The 19,628-nt window shown below is 32.7% G+C and overlaps 1 protein-coding gene across 14 annotated transcripts in view; it reads left to right on the top strand.

Moving 5' to 3' along the window:
* The window catches only part of SENP7 (SUMO specific peptidase 7), a 199,930-nt gene that overhangs the window by 166,226 nt on the left and 14,076 nt on the right, over window positions 1–19,628 (top strand). For all 14 annotated transcript variants that reach the window (XM_074214358.1, XM_074214357.1, XM_074214356.1 and 11 more), the window contains 2 exons: window positions 6,745–6,869; window positions 9,946–9,998. In XM_074214358.1, the coding sequence (XP_074070459.1) occupies window positions 6,745–6,869; window positions 9,946–9,998 (178 nt within the window). The remainder of the gene's footprint in view (window positions 1–6,744; window positions 6,870–9,945; window positions 9,999–19,628) is intronic.

The raw sequence follows: 19,628 nt of genomic DNA, 5'->3' as shown, positions 1-19,628 counted from the left end.
CCTATCTATGAGCAGTTGATATTTGCCCAGTTATTTAAGTCTGATTTTATTTGTGTGAAAAGTATTTTGTAATTGTTTTCAAAAAGTTTGTGAGTCTGCCTTGAAAGGTAGACTCCAAAGGTATTTTATATTGTCTGAGGTTATTTTGAATGGGATTTCTCTTTCTAGCTCTTTCTGATGCATCTTGGTAGTCATATATATAGAAATGGTGAGGATTTATTAGAGTTTATTTTATATCCTGTGACTTTGCTAAAGTTACTAATTATTTCTAGTAGATTTTTAGATGACTTTTTGGGATTCTCTAGGCATACCATCATGTCATCTGCACAGAGTGAGATTTTTGTCTCTTCTTCCCTTTTTGAATTCCTTTTTCTTCTCTTATTGCCGAAGCTAAGATTTCTAATATGATATTGAATTGTAGTGGTGATAATGGGCATCCTTGTTTCACCCCAGTCTTATTGGGCATGTCTCTAGCCTATACCCATTGCATATAATGATGGTTTCAGATAGATACCGTTTATTATTCTAAGGAACAATCCATTTATTCCTATGCTCTCCAGTCTTTTTAGTAGGGATGGATGCTGTATTTTGTCAAAAACTTTTTCGGGATCTATTGATGTAATCATATGATTTCTGATAGGTTTGTTATTGATATAATTAATTATACTGAAAGTTTTCCTAATATTGAACCAACCCTGCATTCCTGGTATAAATCCTACTTGGTCATAATGTATTATCCTAGAGATAACTTGTTGTAGTCATTTTGCTAAGATTTTATTTAAGATTTTTGCATCTATATTCCTCAGAGAGATAGGTCTATAATTTTCTTTCTCTGTTTTAACTTTTCCTGGTTTTAGGTATGAGTACCACATTGGTGTCATAGAAAGAGTTAGACAGAGTTTGGTCTTCACCTATTTTTCCAAAAAGTTTATATAGAATTGGAACCAGTTCCTTAAATTTTTGATAGAATTCACTTGTGAATCCATCTGGCCCTGGAGATTTTTTCTTAGGGAGTTCAATAATGGCTTGTTGAATTTCTATTTCTGAGATAGGGTTATTTAGGTATTTAATTTCCTCTTCATTTAACCTGGACAATTTATATTTTTGTAAATATTCATCCATTTAATTTAGATGATCAGATTTATTGGCATAGAGTTGGGCAAAATAATCCCTAATTATTACTTTAATTTCTTCCTCATTTTTCATTTATGATACTAGAAATTTGGTTTTCTTCTTTCTTTTAATCAAATTGACCAGAGATTTATCAATTTTATTGTTTTTTTTTCATAAAACCAGCTCTTGGTTTTATTTATTAGTTCAATAGTTTTCTTGCTTTTGATTTTATTAATTTCTCCTTTAATTTTTAGATTTTCTAATTTAGTATTTAACTGGGGGAGTTTTAATTTGTTCTTTCTCTTTTTTTAGTTGCATATTTAATTCATTGATTTCCTCTTTCTCTAATTTATTCATGTAAGCATTTAAAGATATACTATATCACCTGACAGCTACCTTGAGTGTATCCCATAGGTTTTGGTATGCTGTTTCATTATTGTCATTATCTAGGATAAAATAATTAATTCTTTCTATAATTTGTTGTTTGTTCCACTCATTCTTTAAAATGAAGTTATTCAGTTTCTAATTAGTTTTGGTTCTATATCAACCTGGCCCAATATTGCATATGATTTTTATTGCATTATGATCTGAGAAAGATGTATTCACTATTTCTGCCTTTCTACAACTGATTATTAGGTTTTTATGCCCTAGTACATGGTCGATTTTTTTGTAAGTGCCATGTACTGCAGAAAAGAAAATATATTCCTTTCTTTCCCCATTCAGTTTCCTTCATAAGTCTATCATATCTAGGTTTTCTGACAATCTATTTACCTCCTTAACTTCCTTCTTGTTTATTTTATAGTTATATTTATCTAAGTCTGAGAGCAGGAGTTTGATTTCTTCTACTAGTAGAGTTTTGCTGTCTTTGTCTTCATGTGTAACTCCTCCAACTTCTCGTCTAAGAATTTGGATGCTATGCCATTGGGTGCATAGATATTTATTACTTTATTGTCTGTGGTACCTTTTAGGAGGATATAGTTTTCTTCCTTATTTCTTTTAATAATATCTACTTTTGCAGCTGCTTTGTCTGAGATAAGGATTGCTACCCCTGCTTTTTTCACTTCAGCTGAAGCAAAATATATTTTGCTCCAACCTTTTACCTTTATACTCTGTGTATCTCTCTGCTTCAGATGAGTTTCTTGCAAGCAGCATATTGTAGGATGCTGGTTTTTAATCCACTCTGCTATTTGCTTATGTTTTAAGGGAGAGTTCATCCCATTCACATTCAAAGTTATAATTACTATTGCCTTCCCTCTGTTTATATCCCCCCCTTTCCCTTTATCCATCTTCCCCAGTATTTTGTTTATGAATACCACCACCTTCAGTGTTTTTGCCCTCCTATATCCAACCATCCTCCCCCTTTTTCCCCTTTCCCTTTGCCCCTTCTCCCTTCCTTTCCCTCTGTTGATTCCCCCTTTCTTCTCCCTCCCCTTTTCCTCTTTTAACACTTTAAAGGTAAGATAATTTTCTTAACTTAACTGTGTGTGTATGTTAACTTTAAGCCAATCTGATGAGAGTAAGATTCAGGTGGTTCTCACCTCCTCCCTTCTTTTCCTCTATTGCAATAAATTCTTTGTACCTCATAATATAATGAGATTTACCCAATTCACTGTCCTCCATCTTCCCATCTCTTTACTGTCTTCCATTTTAAGGAGGTATTGTTTTTAAATCATTCTTTTTGAGTCACAGAAAGGTCATGAGTATCTATCACTTCTGGCTATATTCTCTCTACTAGAATTACAATTATTGAGAGTTATTAGAGTCTTTCTCCCAGGTAAGGATATATCCAGTTTCATCTTATTGGATAACAGTTTCTCAAATAAGTCATGTGCATCCCTCTCTTCTGGCTAATTAAATTTTATCTAATAGAGTTACAATTCTCAAGAGTTGTTAAATTCTTTCTTTCTGGTTGGGATATTGCCAGTTTCATCTTATTTGATAAGTTTTTTCCCCTCCCCCTTTTAAAAATTTTTACCTTTTTGTGTGTCTCTTGAGTCTCCTTTTTGAAGTCCAAATTTTCTATTAAGTTCTGGTCTTTTCACCAGAAAAAGTTGGAAGTCTTCTATTTCATTAAATGTCCATCTTTTGCCATGGAACAGAAGGCTCAGTTTTGCCAGATAATGGATTCTTGGTTGCATTCCAAGCTCCCTTACTTTTCAGAATATTGCATTCCAGGCCCTTCAGTCCCTTAATGTTGATGCTGCAAGGTCCTGTCTAATCCTTACTGTGGTTTCTGGGAATTTAAATTGTTTCTTTCTGGCTGCTTTCAGGATTTTCCTCTTTTATCTGATAGTTCTGGAATTTGGCTACAATATTCCTTGGTGTTTTCATTTTGGGATCCCTTTTGGGAAGGGATATATATATATATATATATATATATATATATATATATATATATATTTTTTTTTTTTTTTTTTTTTTTTTTTTTTAGGTTTTTCCAAGGCAAATGGGGTTAAGTCGCTTGCCCAAGGCCACACAGCTAGGTAATTATTAAGTGTCTGAGACTGGATTTGAACCCAGGTACTCCTGACTCCAGGGCCAGTGCTTTCTCCATTGTGCCACCTAGCCGCCCCTCACTGCACCACCTAGCCACCCCTTGGGATCAATGTATTTTTTGATTAATGATTTTGCCCTCTGGTTCCCTGATATCAGGGCAATTTTCCATCACTAAATCCTGTAATATTGAGTACAGGCTTTTATTTTTCTCTTCAGTCTTTTCAGAAAGACCAATAATTTTTAGGTTTTTCTCTCCTCATTCTATTCTCAAGGTCAGTGATTTTGCTGATGAGTTATTTACCATTTTCTTCAATTTTTTAGTTTTGTTTAACAAATTCTTATTGTCTCATGAAGTCATTTTCCATAGTTTCCATAGTTAGTTTCCATAGACTCCATTATTTTTTTTTAGGGAAGAATTTTTGTTCATTTATGTTATGTAACTCCTTTTCCAATTGGTCAATTCTGTTTTTCTAAGAGTTTTCCCTTTGATCATTTGAGGTTTTGAGAGAATTATTTTCTTTTTGCATCTGTACAATTGTATTTTCCAAGGATTTGTTTTCTTGTTGCAATGTGTTAATCTTCTCTTGGGTTTCTTTTTCCAATTGATTTTTAAACTGCTTCCTGATTTCTTCAAGGAAATCTTTCTGTACTGGAGACCAAATCATATTCTCCTCAGGGGTTCTATGTCTCTCTGAATTAGGGTCTTTTCCTTCTAGGAATTTTTCTATGGTCCCTCCTTCCCACTGGCCTTTCTTCATTTTCCTAAGAATTTGTGTTGGGGGAGGGGCTGCTTCACAGAAGTTTGGTATTGACATCACTGAAGGCTTTACCCACTGAGTGTGGTATCTCTAGCTGGTCAGTAGGGGGTATTGGAGGCTTTTCTCACTGAATGTAATATCTAGACTGTCAATTCCAGGGCCATGCCTCCACTCTCTGGTTGTTTCTCAGAGGGCAGTGGTTTCCCATAGTGAAAGCCCCCAGCGGGGGCTCATTTTAGATTAGTCCTGCTCTCCCCCCCACCCCCACTGGCTGTCAGCACTCTCCACTCACCACACCCCCATCCCCAAAGACAGACCTTGAGGTGCCTGTTGTTTTCCTAGCTTCTCTTTCTGCATTTTCTGGGACTTCCCTTAAGAAGTTTGTTTCATATTGTTTATCAGGGAAGATCAGGAGACCTTAGCACAGGGCCTGGCTTCTCTCTGCCATCTTGAAGAGGTATTCTTTTACTTCTACATTCTTTTACTTGACATACTCATTTTTTCTTTTAGATGCTAGGGTTCTTTATTTAAATTGTACCTGAATTGTTTGGTGAGAGGAAAATTGTCCTTATGAAAGTTATCATTTTATTATTCTCATAGGACTTGAGCTGCCTTTTTTTAGTGCTAAGATTTCCAGAGACTTTTTTTCCCATGGAATTGGTTTCTTATTCTCTTTCACATACCTTGAGATTTGATCCCTCAGTGAACTCAGAATTGTCATCTCCAATATGGACCTCTTTTTTTATACTTGGTCTAGTTCTACTGCCTTTTCAATTTTTTGTTTTCCTTAGTGCCAGTTCTAAATTCTCATGTAGCACATTGGGGGACCAGGATATCAGAAACATCAAAACTCAAATATGTTGTTTCCTTTGTTATTGATGAAGAGATAATGATATTGTTACAGTAATCTTACCCGATCTCTTCCATTTTTCATCTATTTGTTGACCTCCTTCCAGTTTTTTCCCTAATTGCTCTTCAGAATATCTGGCTTAATTGCAATTTTCAACAAATTGTCTAAAACATATTTCTTTTCTTCTACTATTCTGATTCCTTCTACTATTATGGTACTGCTTATAATCTTCCATCATGGTACTACTCATAATCTTCCATCATCTTTCTTGAAAAGGTTGTAAATGAGTTTATATTTTATACTTAGCATTACTCAACTGAGAAATTTTTCAGCCTAGCAAAGAGTATAGGTGTTTATCAGATAAGAATATTTTCTCTTTTAAACTTTTTTTTTTGGGTAGTTGGTTAACACTGATTAAACTTTCTTAGGAAATGATGATACTCTATGTCACTTCCTTTAATAATGAAACTGATTTAATCAAATTTCTCATTTTGAGGAATAAATAACTTATCTAAGGACTTTAGGTTGAAGCTATTTTCATTCCTTATCTTATTATTTTTATTCTTCTAATTTGGTTTTTGTATTTAATTTTGTTCTAACAAGTCAATAGCCTGACTTTATGTAGATAATTGATTTAGAAATGACTCTTACAGTGGTAAGTAGTCATCTTCTATGTGGTAAGATAAAAATATTTTATTTTCTGTGATTATTCTTTGTGCTTGCTATATCCAGTACCTCTTGACCCTCTTCAAAATGAGTTATTAGCATGTAAGCAAAATTTAATCTTAGGCAACATTAGTAGAAATATCATGTCCAAATCAATGGTGCCAATTATCCCACTGTCTTCTCTGTTGCTAAGATTATATTTGGAATATAATCTGTTGTTCTTAGTGTCTCATTCTCAGTGAACAGGAACAAGTCAGAGAGATGAGGGGTTCATGTGGATTGTTGAAGGAACTGGAAATTGTATGAAAAAGAGAAGTGTTTGAGTGGTGATGATAGATATGGGAAGGGAACATAACTGTTCATTATTTGAAGCACTGCCTTGTGGAATAGCTTGAGTGGCTCTAGAGTAGAGTTTTAGGGCAGTCAAACAGGCAGCTTTTCTTGATGCATTCCTTAGTGCAGCCCAAACTAGATTAAAATGTAATTTGGAAATACTTAAAAATAAATAAAAATACAATAAAACATATTATATTTTAAAACTAATTTAATATATGGCCCATATGTGGGATCTTTATATATGGATTAGTAGTCTCTGTTTCCATTTGAATTGACACTGTTACTCTGGAGGATAAAACTAGGTTTGTTGTATTAAAGTTTCAGGGTAGCAAATTTTAGCTCATTATAATTAAGAGCTTTCTCATAATTGTTGGTACCTCATTGCAAACAATTGAGTGTATTGTTTTTTAGATTGATATGAAAACTATCATGCCTATTTTATCACATGTTTTCTTGGAGAAGAATAAATACCTTTGAGATTTTTAAAATTGATACAAAGCTATTTTTTTCTCTTTTTTAAAACAGGTCTCACTGGTATCTTGCAGTCATTTGTTTTCCATGGTTAGAAGGGCCTGTATATGAAGATTTTCCACATCAGTTGTCTCATTCATCTAACTCTCAACAATGCCAACATGACTATCAAACTCTAGGTAATTCTGAAGTATCATAGTAGTCTTTTAATGATCAAAATAAAGTACTAAACAGTAACATAGAGTGGGTATGAGTTATGATAAAGTCTAAGTTATGATAACTTAGCAATTTAAATTGGAGCAATTTAAAATTGAAGGCAATAACTAAAAATAATTTTAAACTGAATAGCAAGAAACCTGAGACTGTCATATAAGAAAGCCTTGCTTGATACAACAAAGAAATAAATATGTGATTTTTATGTATTCAGCTCTACAATTATAGAACTTTGTTTAGAAATATTTTGGGAACCAACTGACAATCCATTTTGTGCCACTCATTTCTACTCATAGCTTGTATTTACTGACAATTGCATGCAATAATTAGTAATCTTCATAGGTAATTGTCCTCTCTTTCCTCTACTCAGATTTTCTACTATATAAGACAAAATATCACTTAAATATACCCAGAGAAACCATATTTTTAAAATTTGTTTATATGTGTTGGCTAAAGCAAACTAATAAAATAGTCATTACATTATAGTCAAGACATGAAAAACAAAACAGATGAAGCAGCAACATTCCCAAAATCCCATTAGCAACTTCCTGGAGCTTATTGTATTGGTGATCATTAATAAAAGATCACTGTGCCCCAATTTACCATTATTTATTGATATCCTCTTCTGTTATACCCTGTGGAATCACTACAAAGTCAGCAGACTTTCATAATACATTTCTTCTCCTGTCTTCTGGTGGTGGTTAAAACTTTATTTTTTTTTTAATATTTTTATTTAAGGCAATGGAGTTAAATGAATTGCCCAAGGTCACACAGCTAGGCAATTATTAAATGTCTGAGGTTGAATTTGAACTCAGATCCTCCTGACTCCAGGACTGGTGCTCTATCCAGTGTGCCACCTAGCTGCCCTTAAAACTATTTTTTTCTAATGAACTCTCAGCCTTTACTACCCCCACCCCCCAAAGTGTTCTAGGACTAGAAAGTTGAGTCAGCATTCTTTTTGGGCTATTATGCCACTTTTTCTCTGCTACCATTACTTAGAAGTTCATTCTATAAGATTCTGTTATCCAGATTAGATTATTATTGCTATCATCCTCTTAACTTCCCAAGTAATTCTTCCTATTACTTCTGTGAGTTCAGTCCTTGAATCACATTCTTTCTCTTTATGTTAATTTAGCATTATTTCAGTATATCTATCTATCTATCTATCTATCTATCTATCTATCTATCTATCTATCTATCTATCTATACTAATAACTCTTTGAACTATATAGGTCTTTGCTTTATTCTTCTCATTTCCAATGACTTAGACCTCCTCATCCATCAATAGAAGTTATCATAACTTAGACCTTATCATAACTCAAAATTTAATTTCCTTAGGCTTAAAATTTTTGAATCATCTTTGACCATTTCCTTTTTTAGCACCTTCCCTCCAATATCCATACAATTGTTATGTCCTACTTTTATTTTAACATTACTGTTTAGCTGCCCTTATAGCTACCACCTTAGATTAAGTCCTCTCACTAGATTTTTTAGTAGCTTCTTAACTGCTTATCTTGCCTCTCTCCTCTCCTATCTTTAACCCATCTTTCACACACTCACCAAAATAATCTTCCTGAAACATAAGTCTAAACCTGCCTCCTTCATGAAAAACAAAACCCCCCTTTTGCTGCTAGGATAAATCTTTTTAGCCTCTATATTCTGGCTCCAATCTACCTTTTCTGTTTTTACAGTTTTATACCTTCCATTAAAATCAAATTTGACTGCTAAATGTTCCCCAGACTTGATATTCAATCTCCTATATCTGTGGATTTACACAGGCCATTTCTTAAGCTTGGAATTTACTCGTTTCTCATTTCTGCTTGTTATAATTTCCTCATTTGTGGCTAAGATCAGTTGGCACTTCTTTAAACCTTCCCTGTTTATCCTAGCTAAAAATGTTCTTTCTCTTTACAGATTTTCCTGAAACACTTTATTTGGGTCTCTCACTTACTTATATTATACTTATTGTATTTCTGAAAGGCTTATTCTGAAAGACTATAGAGTGTGTGTGTGTGTGTGTGTGTGTGTGTGTGTATATGTATGTGTGTATATGTGTATTATATATGTATGTCTGTATACAAAATGTATATATATTCACATATAAAATACATTTGTTTTTTGTTTATTGCTTTGTTTATCTACATCCTGAAAAACTCCAGAATATATATATGAAATGTGTTTGTTGCATAGTATTTTTATGATTGTGTATATAACTATCCTGAAAAAATAACACACATGTGCACACATATAACTATTCATGTACATATATGAATCTTTATATTTTACTTAATTTTTTATGTATTTTGTGTTTATATGTGTATACATCTTCATGCTGAAAGACTCAAGAATCTTTCTCTCTAGAACATATATATATATACATATATATATATAAATGCATAAAATGCACGTACAAACACACCCATACACAGAAGCCTCTTTATTGTGTAATTGTCTTCTAGCATATGAATTTATTTCTGAAAGACTCAAGAATGTATATGTTTACATAAACATGTATGCAGATAAAGTATAAGTAATAATGAGTATATGTGTAGGCACAGATATATAGGTATATAAGTATGTATATATTTTATACATGTATATGAATATATACAGATTTTTTTATGCTTAGGATTATACATGCCATATTTTTACTCCCTCGCCCTCCTAGAGTAGAAGATAAGTTACTTTAGTTGTGAACTTTGCTCATTTGTTATCCTTGTGTCACTAATTCTTAGCACAAGACCTTTCAGGCAATAAATATTTCTTCTACTTAATTTAATTTTCATATTGTTGTACTTTTACCTTTTAAGAAAGACTATCACAGTATTAGGTTTTGATCACTGAGATTTGGCCATTATTGATGGCCTAACATAGATAAGAACAAGGCATTACCATTTCTTTCCATTGTTTAAACTTTTGTATAAATACATAAAAAAAGTCCAATAAATCCTAGGTATTTTTTTCATTTACCATATAAAGGTGAAATATTAGACATACAAATATTGGTTTTCTAAATGCTTATGTTGTTTTATTTCAAACTAGATAATGACCTACATGTTACTTCCTCACTCTCCTTAGTAACAGAGGATCCCCAGGTAAGTGACTTTTTTTTTTTTATTTATGAGGGATGGAAATGTGTTATCTGAGGATTAGAGCACATTAGGTTTTTGTCATTGTGATAGATATTATGGTCCTTGAACCATAATTTTTCAGACTTTGTGGGGGAAGGGAAAGGATAAAGACTTATACTACTTCTTAGATAATCATTCTTCATTTCTATTTTTATAGTTTATTTTTCCTCTCCAGATGTATTATTTTGCAGATATCCTTCATCTAGCCTATTAAATTTATCAAGATTAAACTAAAATTTTTAAAAAAGATATCAGCAACAGTGCCTAATTTAGTATCATCCATGAGCTTTATTAATCCATCTTATACTCTGTTTCAATGAGTTGTAGTTAAAGATCATTAATGTCTGCTACAAGATCAATCCTTCATGTCTATCATTTAGTCCTTTCCATCAAATTCTTATACACAAATGGTGTATAAGGTTTAGGTTTTATTATCCTAATTCATTGCCTAGGATCATGTGATGTAGTTTGAAGCTTTTAAGTCTTTGGAATAGTTTTTGCTTTCTTCTTGTTCTTGTTCTTATTTTTCTTCTTAATAATAATAAATAGTACATTGGATGTATAAAGCATTTTTTCTAAGAATTGAGCACTTTACATATCTCCTTACCTGTCTTTGTGTGTGTATATACACACAAACACACATATGTATTTATGTGTGTATATATATTTGTAAGTATACATACTCCTTTAAGCAAACTAGATCAAGATAGCTGCTAAAATTTATGAATTTTTAAAAATTCTCTCAAATTTGAATATTATCAGCTGCCATAGTAAGGGGCTGTTGATGTAATTACTGCCAGGGCAGAAGGAGGGAATTCTTTCTTCTCTTTGATTGCTGTAACCTGGAAGGGGAAGGGTGGTAGGAACCTTTGTCTTAGGAAAATTGGTGCTCTACTCTCTATTACTCTGAAATTATTCCTGTTCTGAATTACTCTGAAATTATAAATTCTAACTTTGAATACAGTTTCCTATAGAAACAATGCTATTGAAAGGTTCTACCCTTCCTGAATGTTCTTCCTGTGCAATAGTAAAAGGATGACTGCTTCATTTAGACTGAACCATTGTAAGCTTTGTCTTCTAGGGTCGTTTTTTTCTTCTTCTTTTCTTTTCTTTTCTTTTCTTTTCTTTTCTTTTCTTTTCTTTGGCAAGGCAAATGGGGTTAAGTGGCGTGCCCAAGGCCACACAGCTAGGTAGTTATTATGTCTGAGGTCGGATTTGAACTCAGGTACTCCTGACTCCAGGGCCCGTGCTCTATCCACTACTCCACCTAGCCACTCCCTAGGGCCGTTTTTTAAAGCAGTTGATAGCTGTAACTATTCAACCAGTTTAGGCCAATTTCTCAGACTTACTCTGTTCATGGTGAATACAAACTTGCAACTAATCTCATTCTTCCAAAAACTTTGCTTTCCTGAGACCAATTTTTCTGGGACCAATACCTGAAAAGGAAACTCACCAACTAAAGTTGGAAAAGCAATGGATCAAGGAACTTGGATACTATGGAAATAATTTCCTAGACTTGTCTATACAGAACTTTCATATAGGCATTTGCACTGTAGATAAATATTGAATTCCTACTTTATACTGGAGCCAATCAAATCACTGTCATTAGGAGTCTGGTGCTTGTTACTATAGTTCTTGGTTAATTGCTTCCAATGGGGATAACAGCTGATCATGGTGGAGTTACATCTGTGCTCTTCCTTATGGGTTTAACTGTTTTGGGTGCTTTTTATATCTGATGAATAGATTCCACTGTTAGTATGGTTCCATTGGGGTGCTCTTTACTTCTTCCTGCATGTCTACGCTCTGGAACCCCATGGCTTTTCTCACTGTTGTGTTCAAAGAATTTGACTTACTATTCCCAGAATACTGTAGTGCCTAATATACTAAAGTGAAATTTAATGAGAATAAATGTAGAATTTTCTATTTGTGTTCAAAAATAACTTTACATATTTAAGGTGGGGACATGGCTAAACAGAAGTTTATATAAAAAAAACCCTGAAGGTTTTAATGACTTCAAGTCCCATATGAATCAATCATTCCATGGGAGCCAATAAAACCTAATGGGATCATAAACTTTGTTGATAAGAGAGAGAGAGAGAGAGAGAGAGTTACTGTATAGAACTAAGGTCAGACCACATTGGGAATATTACTTACAGTTCTTAATGCCTCATTTTAAAAGGACATCATTAACTTAGAAAGAATCCAGAGGAGGGGTGACCAGATTGGTGAAAGGACTTTAGGTACATCCCCTAAAAGTATTGACTTAAGGACCTGAAGATGCTTAGTTTAAAGGAGAAAATACTTAGTATATAATAGTTATTGTCTGATCTTTGAAGGCCTATCATATGGAAGAGGCATTAGACATGTTATTTTTGACTCCAGAGGACAACTCATTAGAGCTATCAAGAAGTGAAATGCTTGCCTTGGGAGGTGGTACTTCACTAGAAATTTTCAAGCAAAAGCTGCATATTGTAGGTTGTATTTATTTATGGGTTGGATAAATGAACTCTGATATTCCTTCCAGCTCTGGTGTTCTGTGACAAGTTGTTCATAAAACCCATTTAGCTATAAATGACAGCTAAAATACTGTTCTTTTATCACAATATAATTTTCTATTCCTGTGCAAATGAAGGGTATTTCTGCATTGTTGAGGGTTAGATAATCCTTTTTTTTTGTTAAAGTAAATCTCTAAACCAGCTATAACATTACTTATAGGGGAAAATATGTTCAGAATTACAAAGAACCAACTGATATTAACTTTTGAAATAAAATTTGTTTAAATGTTGAGAATTTCCCTGTATATGAAAACTGAATTAACTGAAAAAATGTTGTAAAGTGAATCTTTGTTTTACACGATTCATAGTAATAGACTTCCTTTAAATAGCAGTTCTCTGTGCATGTTTAAAATAAGAGTAAGTTTTTGCATTTTTTTTACTTTTCAGGAACATAAGCCATTACCCTAAAGCAAGCATATTTGCATACATTCATCACAAAACGCTTGAGCATTTGTTATGTGTAGAGTACTGTAATGAGTTAGTATATTTTTCTGGCCTCAAGGACCTTACACTTTAGTATAGGATTCATGTGTTTGACTTGATTATACATAACTTATTTATCATAAGGCAATGTATATCTTCTGTTTGAAAGGGAGTATAAACAGATTGCATCAAAGCTGGGAGACAGTTTCTTGTTGGAATTATAAAGGAAAGCTTTATGAAGATTATAACATTTGAGTTAGGCTGTGAAGGATACATAGGATTTTGTCAAGTAAAGATTGAGTCTAGGCCATCAACGTAGAGAAAACTCTGGAGGATTTGCATAGGGAAAGACATTGAGGTGGTAAAAGCTAAAGGTATGGCAGAAAAAAAGGACGTTTTTGTTTGGACTGTGAGATTAGTGTCAAAAATTAGAGTCTATAGAGAATTTTTGTACAGTATTGTTTTAAGGATTAGATAGGTAACATAATATATGTAATATTATTTGATTCATATTGAGGTTTTAGAAGATACTTTCTTTGAAACCCTTGGCAATATAGAGATGGCACAGGAATAATGCAGGATGAGATATGCCACCAGAATTATACATTTTTTTTTGCAAGGCAATGATATTAAGTCACTTACAGCTAGTATTTATTATGTGTCGGAGACCATATATGAACTCCAGTCCTCCTGACTCCAGGGCTGGTGTTCTATCCAACACACTGCCCAGCTTCCCAGAATTATCCATCCTTATTGAAATAATACATTGAGTTAAGCAATTATAGACTAAACAAAGATTAAATTTTTCTCTTTTGAATTAATACTATTTGATTATCTAAATTGTTCATGGTCTCCTTGGTATGAGCACTTTCTCTTTCAGCATAGAACTCTCTTCTTCCACATCTTATGTAATATCTGATCATATTTTCCCATAAATCCTCCTAAACAATCTTTCCCCCCTCATAAACAATCTTTGGAAGCTGTACCTTTTAAATTTTATGTTTAATAGTACAACATTGGAACTGTCTTTCCTTCTACCTCCACTGTTAGTGGTTAGTGATGTGCTGTTACTTCCTATAATCACAGTTTATCTTTCCATTGTATTTTGATTATAGTAGATGATATATCTCAGCCATATAGGATTTCTGGGAGCATTGTGATAGAAATGGAAAGGGAAAGATCATTTGAAGGGAACTCCCTCTACCAGTTCAGATTTGTAACTTCTCTGCAACTTCTAGTCCTGGAATGCTGCCTAGAGCAATGAAAGAGATGAAGAGACCCACTTAGGGTTGCACTGCCAAAATGTAGATCTGAACCCGAGTCTTTGTGGCTTCAGGACTAGTTCTCTATCAATATCTAACTCTCTTGCTGCTTTTTTTGGGGAGATTATCAATGTTAAAAAAGATGGGCTTTGTATAGTGATCATCTTAAGATCTTAGAGAAGCATTGTGGAATTTTCCACAGGTGATGAAGCTCATTGTTTTTCTGTGGTTCAGTTCTTTGCTCAGTTGATTGCCCATTTCTGTCTGTCTTAAGATATAGGTAGTATTTGATTAATGGTGGAGGAATTCATACTCTATATTCATTTGGTTTTTTCCTGTGTGGTTAACTGGACCACATTTTTAGTAGGAATGTTTTACTGAATGATATACTGCATAATATGATCAGTACAGTGTCATACAGGAGAATTTAGAGAACCTCACCAAGTGACACTTTACCCTTTACTTAAATGGCAGTATATAACTTCTGTGTGTATAGCTTACTTTATGTGTTGCTTGGAAATGATAAAAAAAATTATTGAACAAAGTTAACTCTCTAATTATATTTCTCAGATAATCTTCCATAATCTTAATACAGACTTGAGAGACATCTTCTTGGAGTAGAGCCTTTAAGATTGCATTGTGAGTGAAATGAAATTTTTGTAGCCTACACATTAACCCAGCAGAATCATGTACTTTATATAAATGGCTATCATGTGTGACTGAAGATGTGCTTTGTTGGAAGGAATTGTCTCTGATAGCCTGCCATTTTCTTTTTCTTTTCTTGTTTTTAAAGAAAGATTTTATTTATTTTGAGCTTTACAATTTTCCCCCTAATCTTGCTTCCTTCCCCCACACCCACAGAAGGCAGTCTGTTAGTCTTTACTTTGTTTCCATGGTATATATTGATCTAAGTTGAATGTGATGAGAGAGAAATCATATCCTTAAGGAAGAAAAATAAAGTATAAGAGATAGCAAAATTACATAAGATAACTTTTTTTAAAATTAAATTAAAGGTTGGTTTTTGTTCAAACTCCACAATTCTTTCTCTGGATACAGATGGTATTCTCCACTCACAGATAATCCAAAATTGTGCCTCATTGTTGCACTGATGGAATGAGCAAGTCCATTAAGGTTGATCATCACCCCCATGTTGCTGTTAGGGTGTCCAGTGTTCTCCTGATTCTGCTCATCTTACTCAGCATCAGTTCATGCAAATCCTAACAGGCTTCCCTGAATTCCTATCCCTCCTGGTTTCCAATAGAACAATAGTGTTCCATGACATACATGTACCACAGTTTGTTAAGCCATTCCCCAATTGAAGGACATTCACTTAATTTCCAATTCTTTGCCACCTCAAACAGGACAGTTATGAATATTTTTGTATAAGTGATGTTTTTACCCTTTTTCATAATCTCTTCAGGGTATAGACCCAGTAGTTAGCCTGTCATTTTCATTAAAGATACTCTAGAATCTATAATTTTGTTAAAAATTTTATGGTGATAAAAAAGTACATATTTGCAGTAGTAGTTATTGATGTTTTCTTCATTGCCATTTTGGGGATTAAAGTTTTTTTGGTTTGGACTTTTGACTTAATTATTTTGGGAAATTCTTGGTGTGAAAACTGGTCACCAGTGCAGATGGGCAGCTTGTCTTTTAATTTTTAATTGCAAGAATATTTCTTGAGCTCCTAAGAGGTTATGATTTGACTAGGATCATATTGTCTACGTTTCAAAGACAAGATTTGAATCCCAGACTTTCTTACTACAATGCTGATCCTTTAATCCTTAAGTCACATTGTCTTTCTTAGATATTTCTACTATCTACAATCCCCCCCCCCATTCTTTTAGAATGTTTTCCTTCTTGAGATAATTTAGTAAACAGTCTTGGAGTACTTTTAAAATTCTCTTGTCTTCAGCATGGGTGTCCTGTATTTGAGGTCAGCTGCTTTTCTGGCATCTCCATTTGAATGTATGCTCCTTAGATGGTTTTGATTTTGTATTTGTATTCTCAGCATATAACTTTATGGAACATAGCAGGTACTTAATAAATGTTTGCTGATTGATTTTCTTTTCTCTCAGTTAAACATTTATTCTGTCTCTCTCACCTCCACCACCCCAACAATTAAAAATACATAAACATAACAATCATATAGTCTTTTTTAAACAAATACCCATAGTCAAGCAAACAAATTCCTCTATTCTCCATGTCAAAAACATGTGTCTCATTCTGAATCCTGAATCCATCACCTTCCTGTCAGTAGCTCTGTAGCATACTTCTTCATAAGTTTTTCTGTAATTTTGGTTTATTGCATTCATCAAAATTCTTTTTTTTAAATCTTTCAAATATATTTGTCTTTTTATTGCTGCTGCTGCTGCATAAAATATTTTTCTCTGATTCTGTTCACTTTTCTCTTACTCCATTCATACACATCTTCCCAGGTTTCTTCTAAATTGTACCTGTCATCATTTCTTATGGTAAAAATGGTATCAATCAGATTTACATACTGTAATTTTTTTTCAGCTATTTCCTAACTGCTAGATTTTCCTTTAGATCCTAGTTCTTTGAAACTTCAAAATGAACTGCTGCTATGGATCCTTTTCCTCTTTATTTTATCTCTTTGGGGGTATAGATACCTAATAGTAGTATCACTGGGGTTCTAAATTACTTTCCAAAATGGTTGGAAAAATTCACAGTTCTACCAACAAAGCATTCATGTGCTTGTTGTTCCATAGCATAAGACAAAATGACAGGTTATTATTTTATTTTTTTAATCATCTTTGACTGATAACTGTGACAACTGTGATAGTAATAATCTGATAACTGTGAAGTGAATCCCCAGTGTTGTTTTAATTCACATTTCTCTAATTATTAGTAATTTAGAGAAATTTTTATATGATTATTAATAGTTTACCTTTCTTTTGAAAATTGCCTGTTCATGTCCTTTGTCTATTTCTTGATTGGAAATGACTCTTGTTCTTAAATACTTAAACAATTTCTTCTTTATCAGACAAACTTGTTGCATAGATTTTTTTCCCTTATGTCTACCTTCTAATTTTAACTAAGTTGATTTTATGGTACAAAATATTTCAATTATGTTATCAAAGTTCCCTAAATATCGTGGTTATCAGGCATTTATAAGATAAATTTTCAACAGATATTATTTATCCCCAACTAAAACTTTTCCCTTCAATTTCAACTGCACTCATTTTTTTTTCCTATGGAAATCCGTCAGTTTTATATAATCAAAAATTTTTTCTTTTGTTTTGTGATGATGACCTTTCTTCCTTACTTGGCCAAGAACTATTCCAGTAAATACCTGTAAAAGGAATATTCTTTTCTGATCTTTCCCTATTTGTTCTTGAAAAAAATTTTCATTTTTCAGGACCTTCTACATCTAATTATACTTCCCTCAGAAACACACTGTGGTACATGAGAGTAAGATGTTGGAGTGGAGATCCTTTTTCCTGCCAAGGGCCATTTGAATATTTACAATATCATTCAAGTGTTATATTTGGTCAAATGTTTAATTAAATTGCTCCTAAAAAGCTGCTAGATTTATTGAATTTTGAGTCACACCTGCATTTGCCTTGGCAGTGTCACAGCAATTTGGCCTCCTGGACAGAGGTTTCCCACCCCTGATCTAACCCCATGTTGGTCACATTTCTTTGCTCCTTCTCCAGCGATTTTTTTTATTGAAGAAGAATTTACCCCATTAGTTCACGTCCTTGAACTTTTAGCACTTGTTTAGAACTTATTTCTGCATTTTGTACACCTGATTTTTTCCATTGATTAATTTTTCTATTTTTAAACCAGTGTCAGATAATTTTGATTATTATTGCTTTTTATATAGTTTGAGGACTGGAATTGCTAGCTGCCCTTCTTTCTTACTTTTTAAAATTTATTTTCTTTGAGAATTTTTTAGCATTTTGTTTCTCCAGATGAATTTTTTCTTGTTCTACAAATAGACCTTCTTTACCTTTAGTAGTTTAATTGGCATGACCCTGAATCTGAAAAGTAATTTAGGTAGTGTTATCATTTTTATCATATTGGCATAGTCCAACCATGAGCAATTATTTAAATGTTTTTATTTTTAATGAAGAATATTTTATAATTTTTTCCAGTTATTCTTATATGTGTCTTGGCAGATGGTCTTCCATATTTTTTTAATGATCTATAGTGATTTAAAAATTTTTTTCCTCCTAATTTGTCCTGTTTTTGTAAGTACTTTACAAGAAGATTAATGATTTTTGTGGGTTTATTTTATATCCTATAGCTTTGTTGGAGTTATTTTTCAGTTGATAATGTAATACAATTCATTATCATCTGAAAAATGAAATGATTTTGTTTTCTTTGTTTATGCTTATTTCAATTTGTTTTCTAGTTCTATATCAAATAGTAGTGGTAACAGTGATCCTTACTTTACTTAAACTTACGCAAAAGACCTCTAGACTATCTCCATTACATGTAATGCTGTCTCTCAGTTTTAGATAGATTCTTTTAATGATAATATATAAAATTCCCTTTATTCCTATTCCTCTTGCTGGAGAAAAGCTTTACATTGATGTAAACATGTGACTTGTATTTTTTTGTTATTATGGTGTATTAGGTATATAATTTTCCCAGTATTAAATCAACTTTATGTTCTTGGTATAAATCACACTGAGAATAGTATGAAAATTTTTTAGTGTCACTGTAGCTAATTGTTGCTCATATTTCATTTGATATTTTATATCAAATTTATGTTCATTAGGAATAGTGGTCTATGAATTTTTTTTTACTATAAACATAAAACTTTGCTGTTGGTTAGAAAAGAAATTCACTTTAACCATAACAAAACCATTACAAAAGAATATGTTGACTTCTGCAGCCCCTTCTACTTTCTTTCTCTTTAATGTATTTTTTTTAGATTTTTACGTTTCTGAATTTAGAATCCTTCAACAAAAACAAAAATTTGCACACACAAACAACAGTGAAAATGACCATACACAAAACTTTTTTTAGTTTTAAAATCCAATGTATTCACTTAAAAATGATAGTAATAGATTATATTTTTCCATGCCTCATTCTGAAGATTTTTACTTTTGTATTTTGTTACTATTATTACCATTGTTCATTTTTACATAGTATTTATTGATGGCTAGGTATATTGATGGCTATGCTAATTCTGCTCTGTTCAGTCTCTGTCCCTCTTCATAAGTCTTTTCTCATTTCTTTGTGTTATTCATATTTTCATTTTTATGGTATAATAATATTCCCTTATCTTGATATACCACAATTTATTCAGCAATTTCCCAAACATTGTCCACATTGGTAGTTTCTAGCTTTTTCCTGTTACACATTAAGGTGTTACGAAT

This window comes from Macrotis lagotis, chromosome 1 (genome assembly GCF_037893015.1).
Source record: "Macrotis lagotis isolate mMagLag1 chromosome 1, bilby.v1.9.chrom.fasta, whole genome shotgun sequence".
Lineage (NCBI taxonomy): Eukaryota > Metazoa > Chordata > Mammalia > Peramelemorphia > Peramelidae > Macrotis > Macrotis lagotis.
This window is presented reverse-complemented; position numbering and strand designations above follow the sequence as displayed.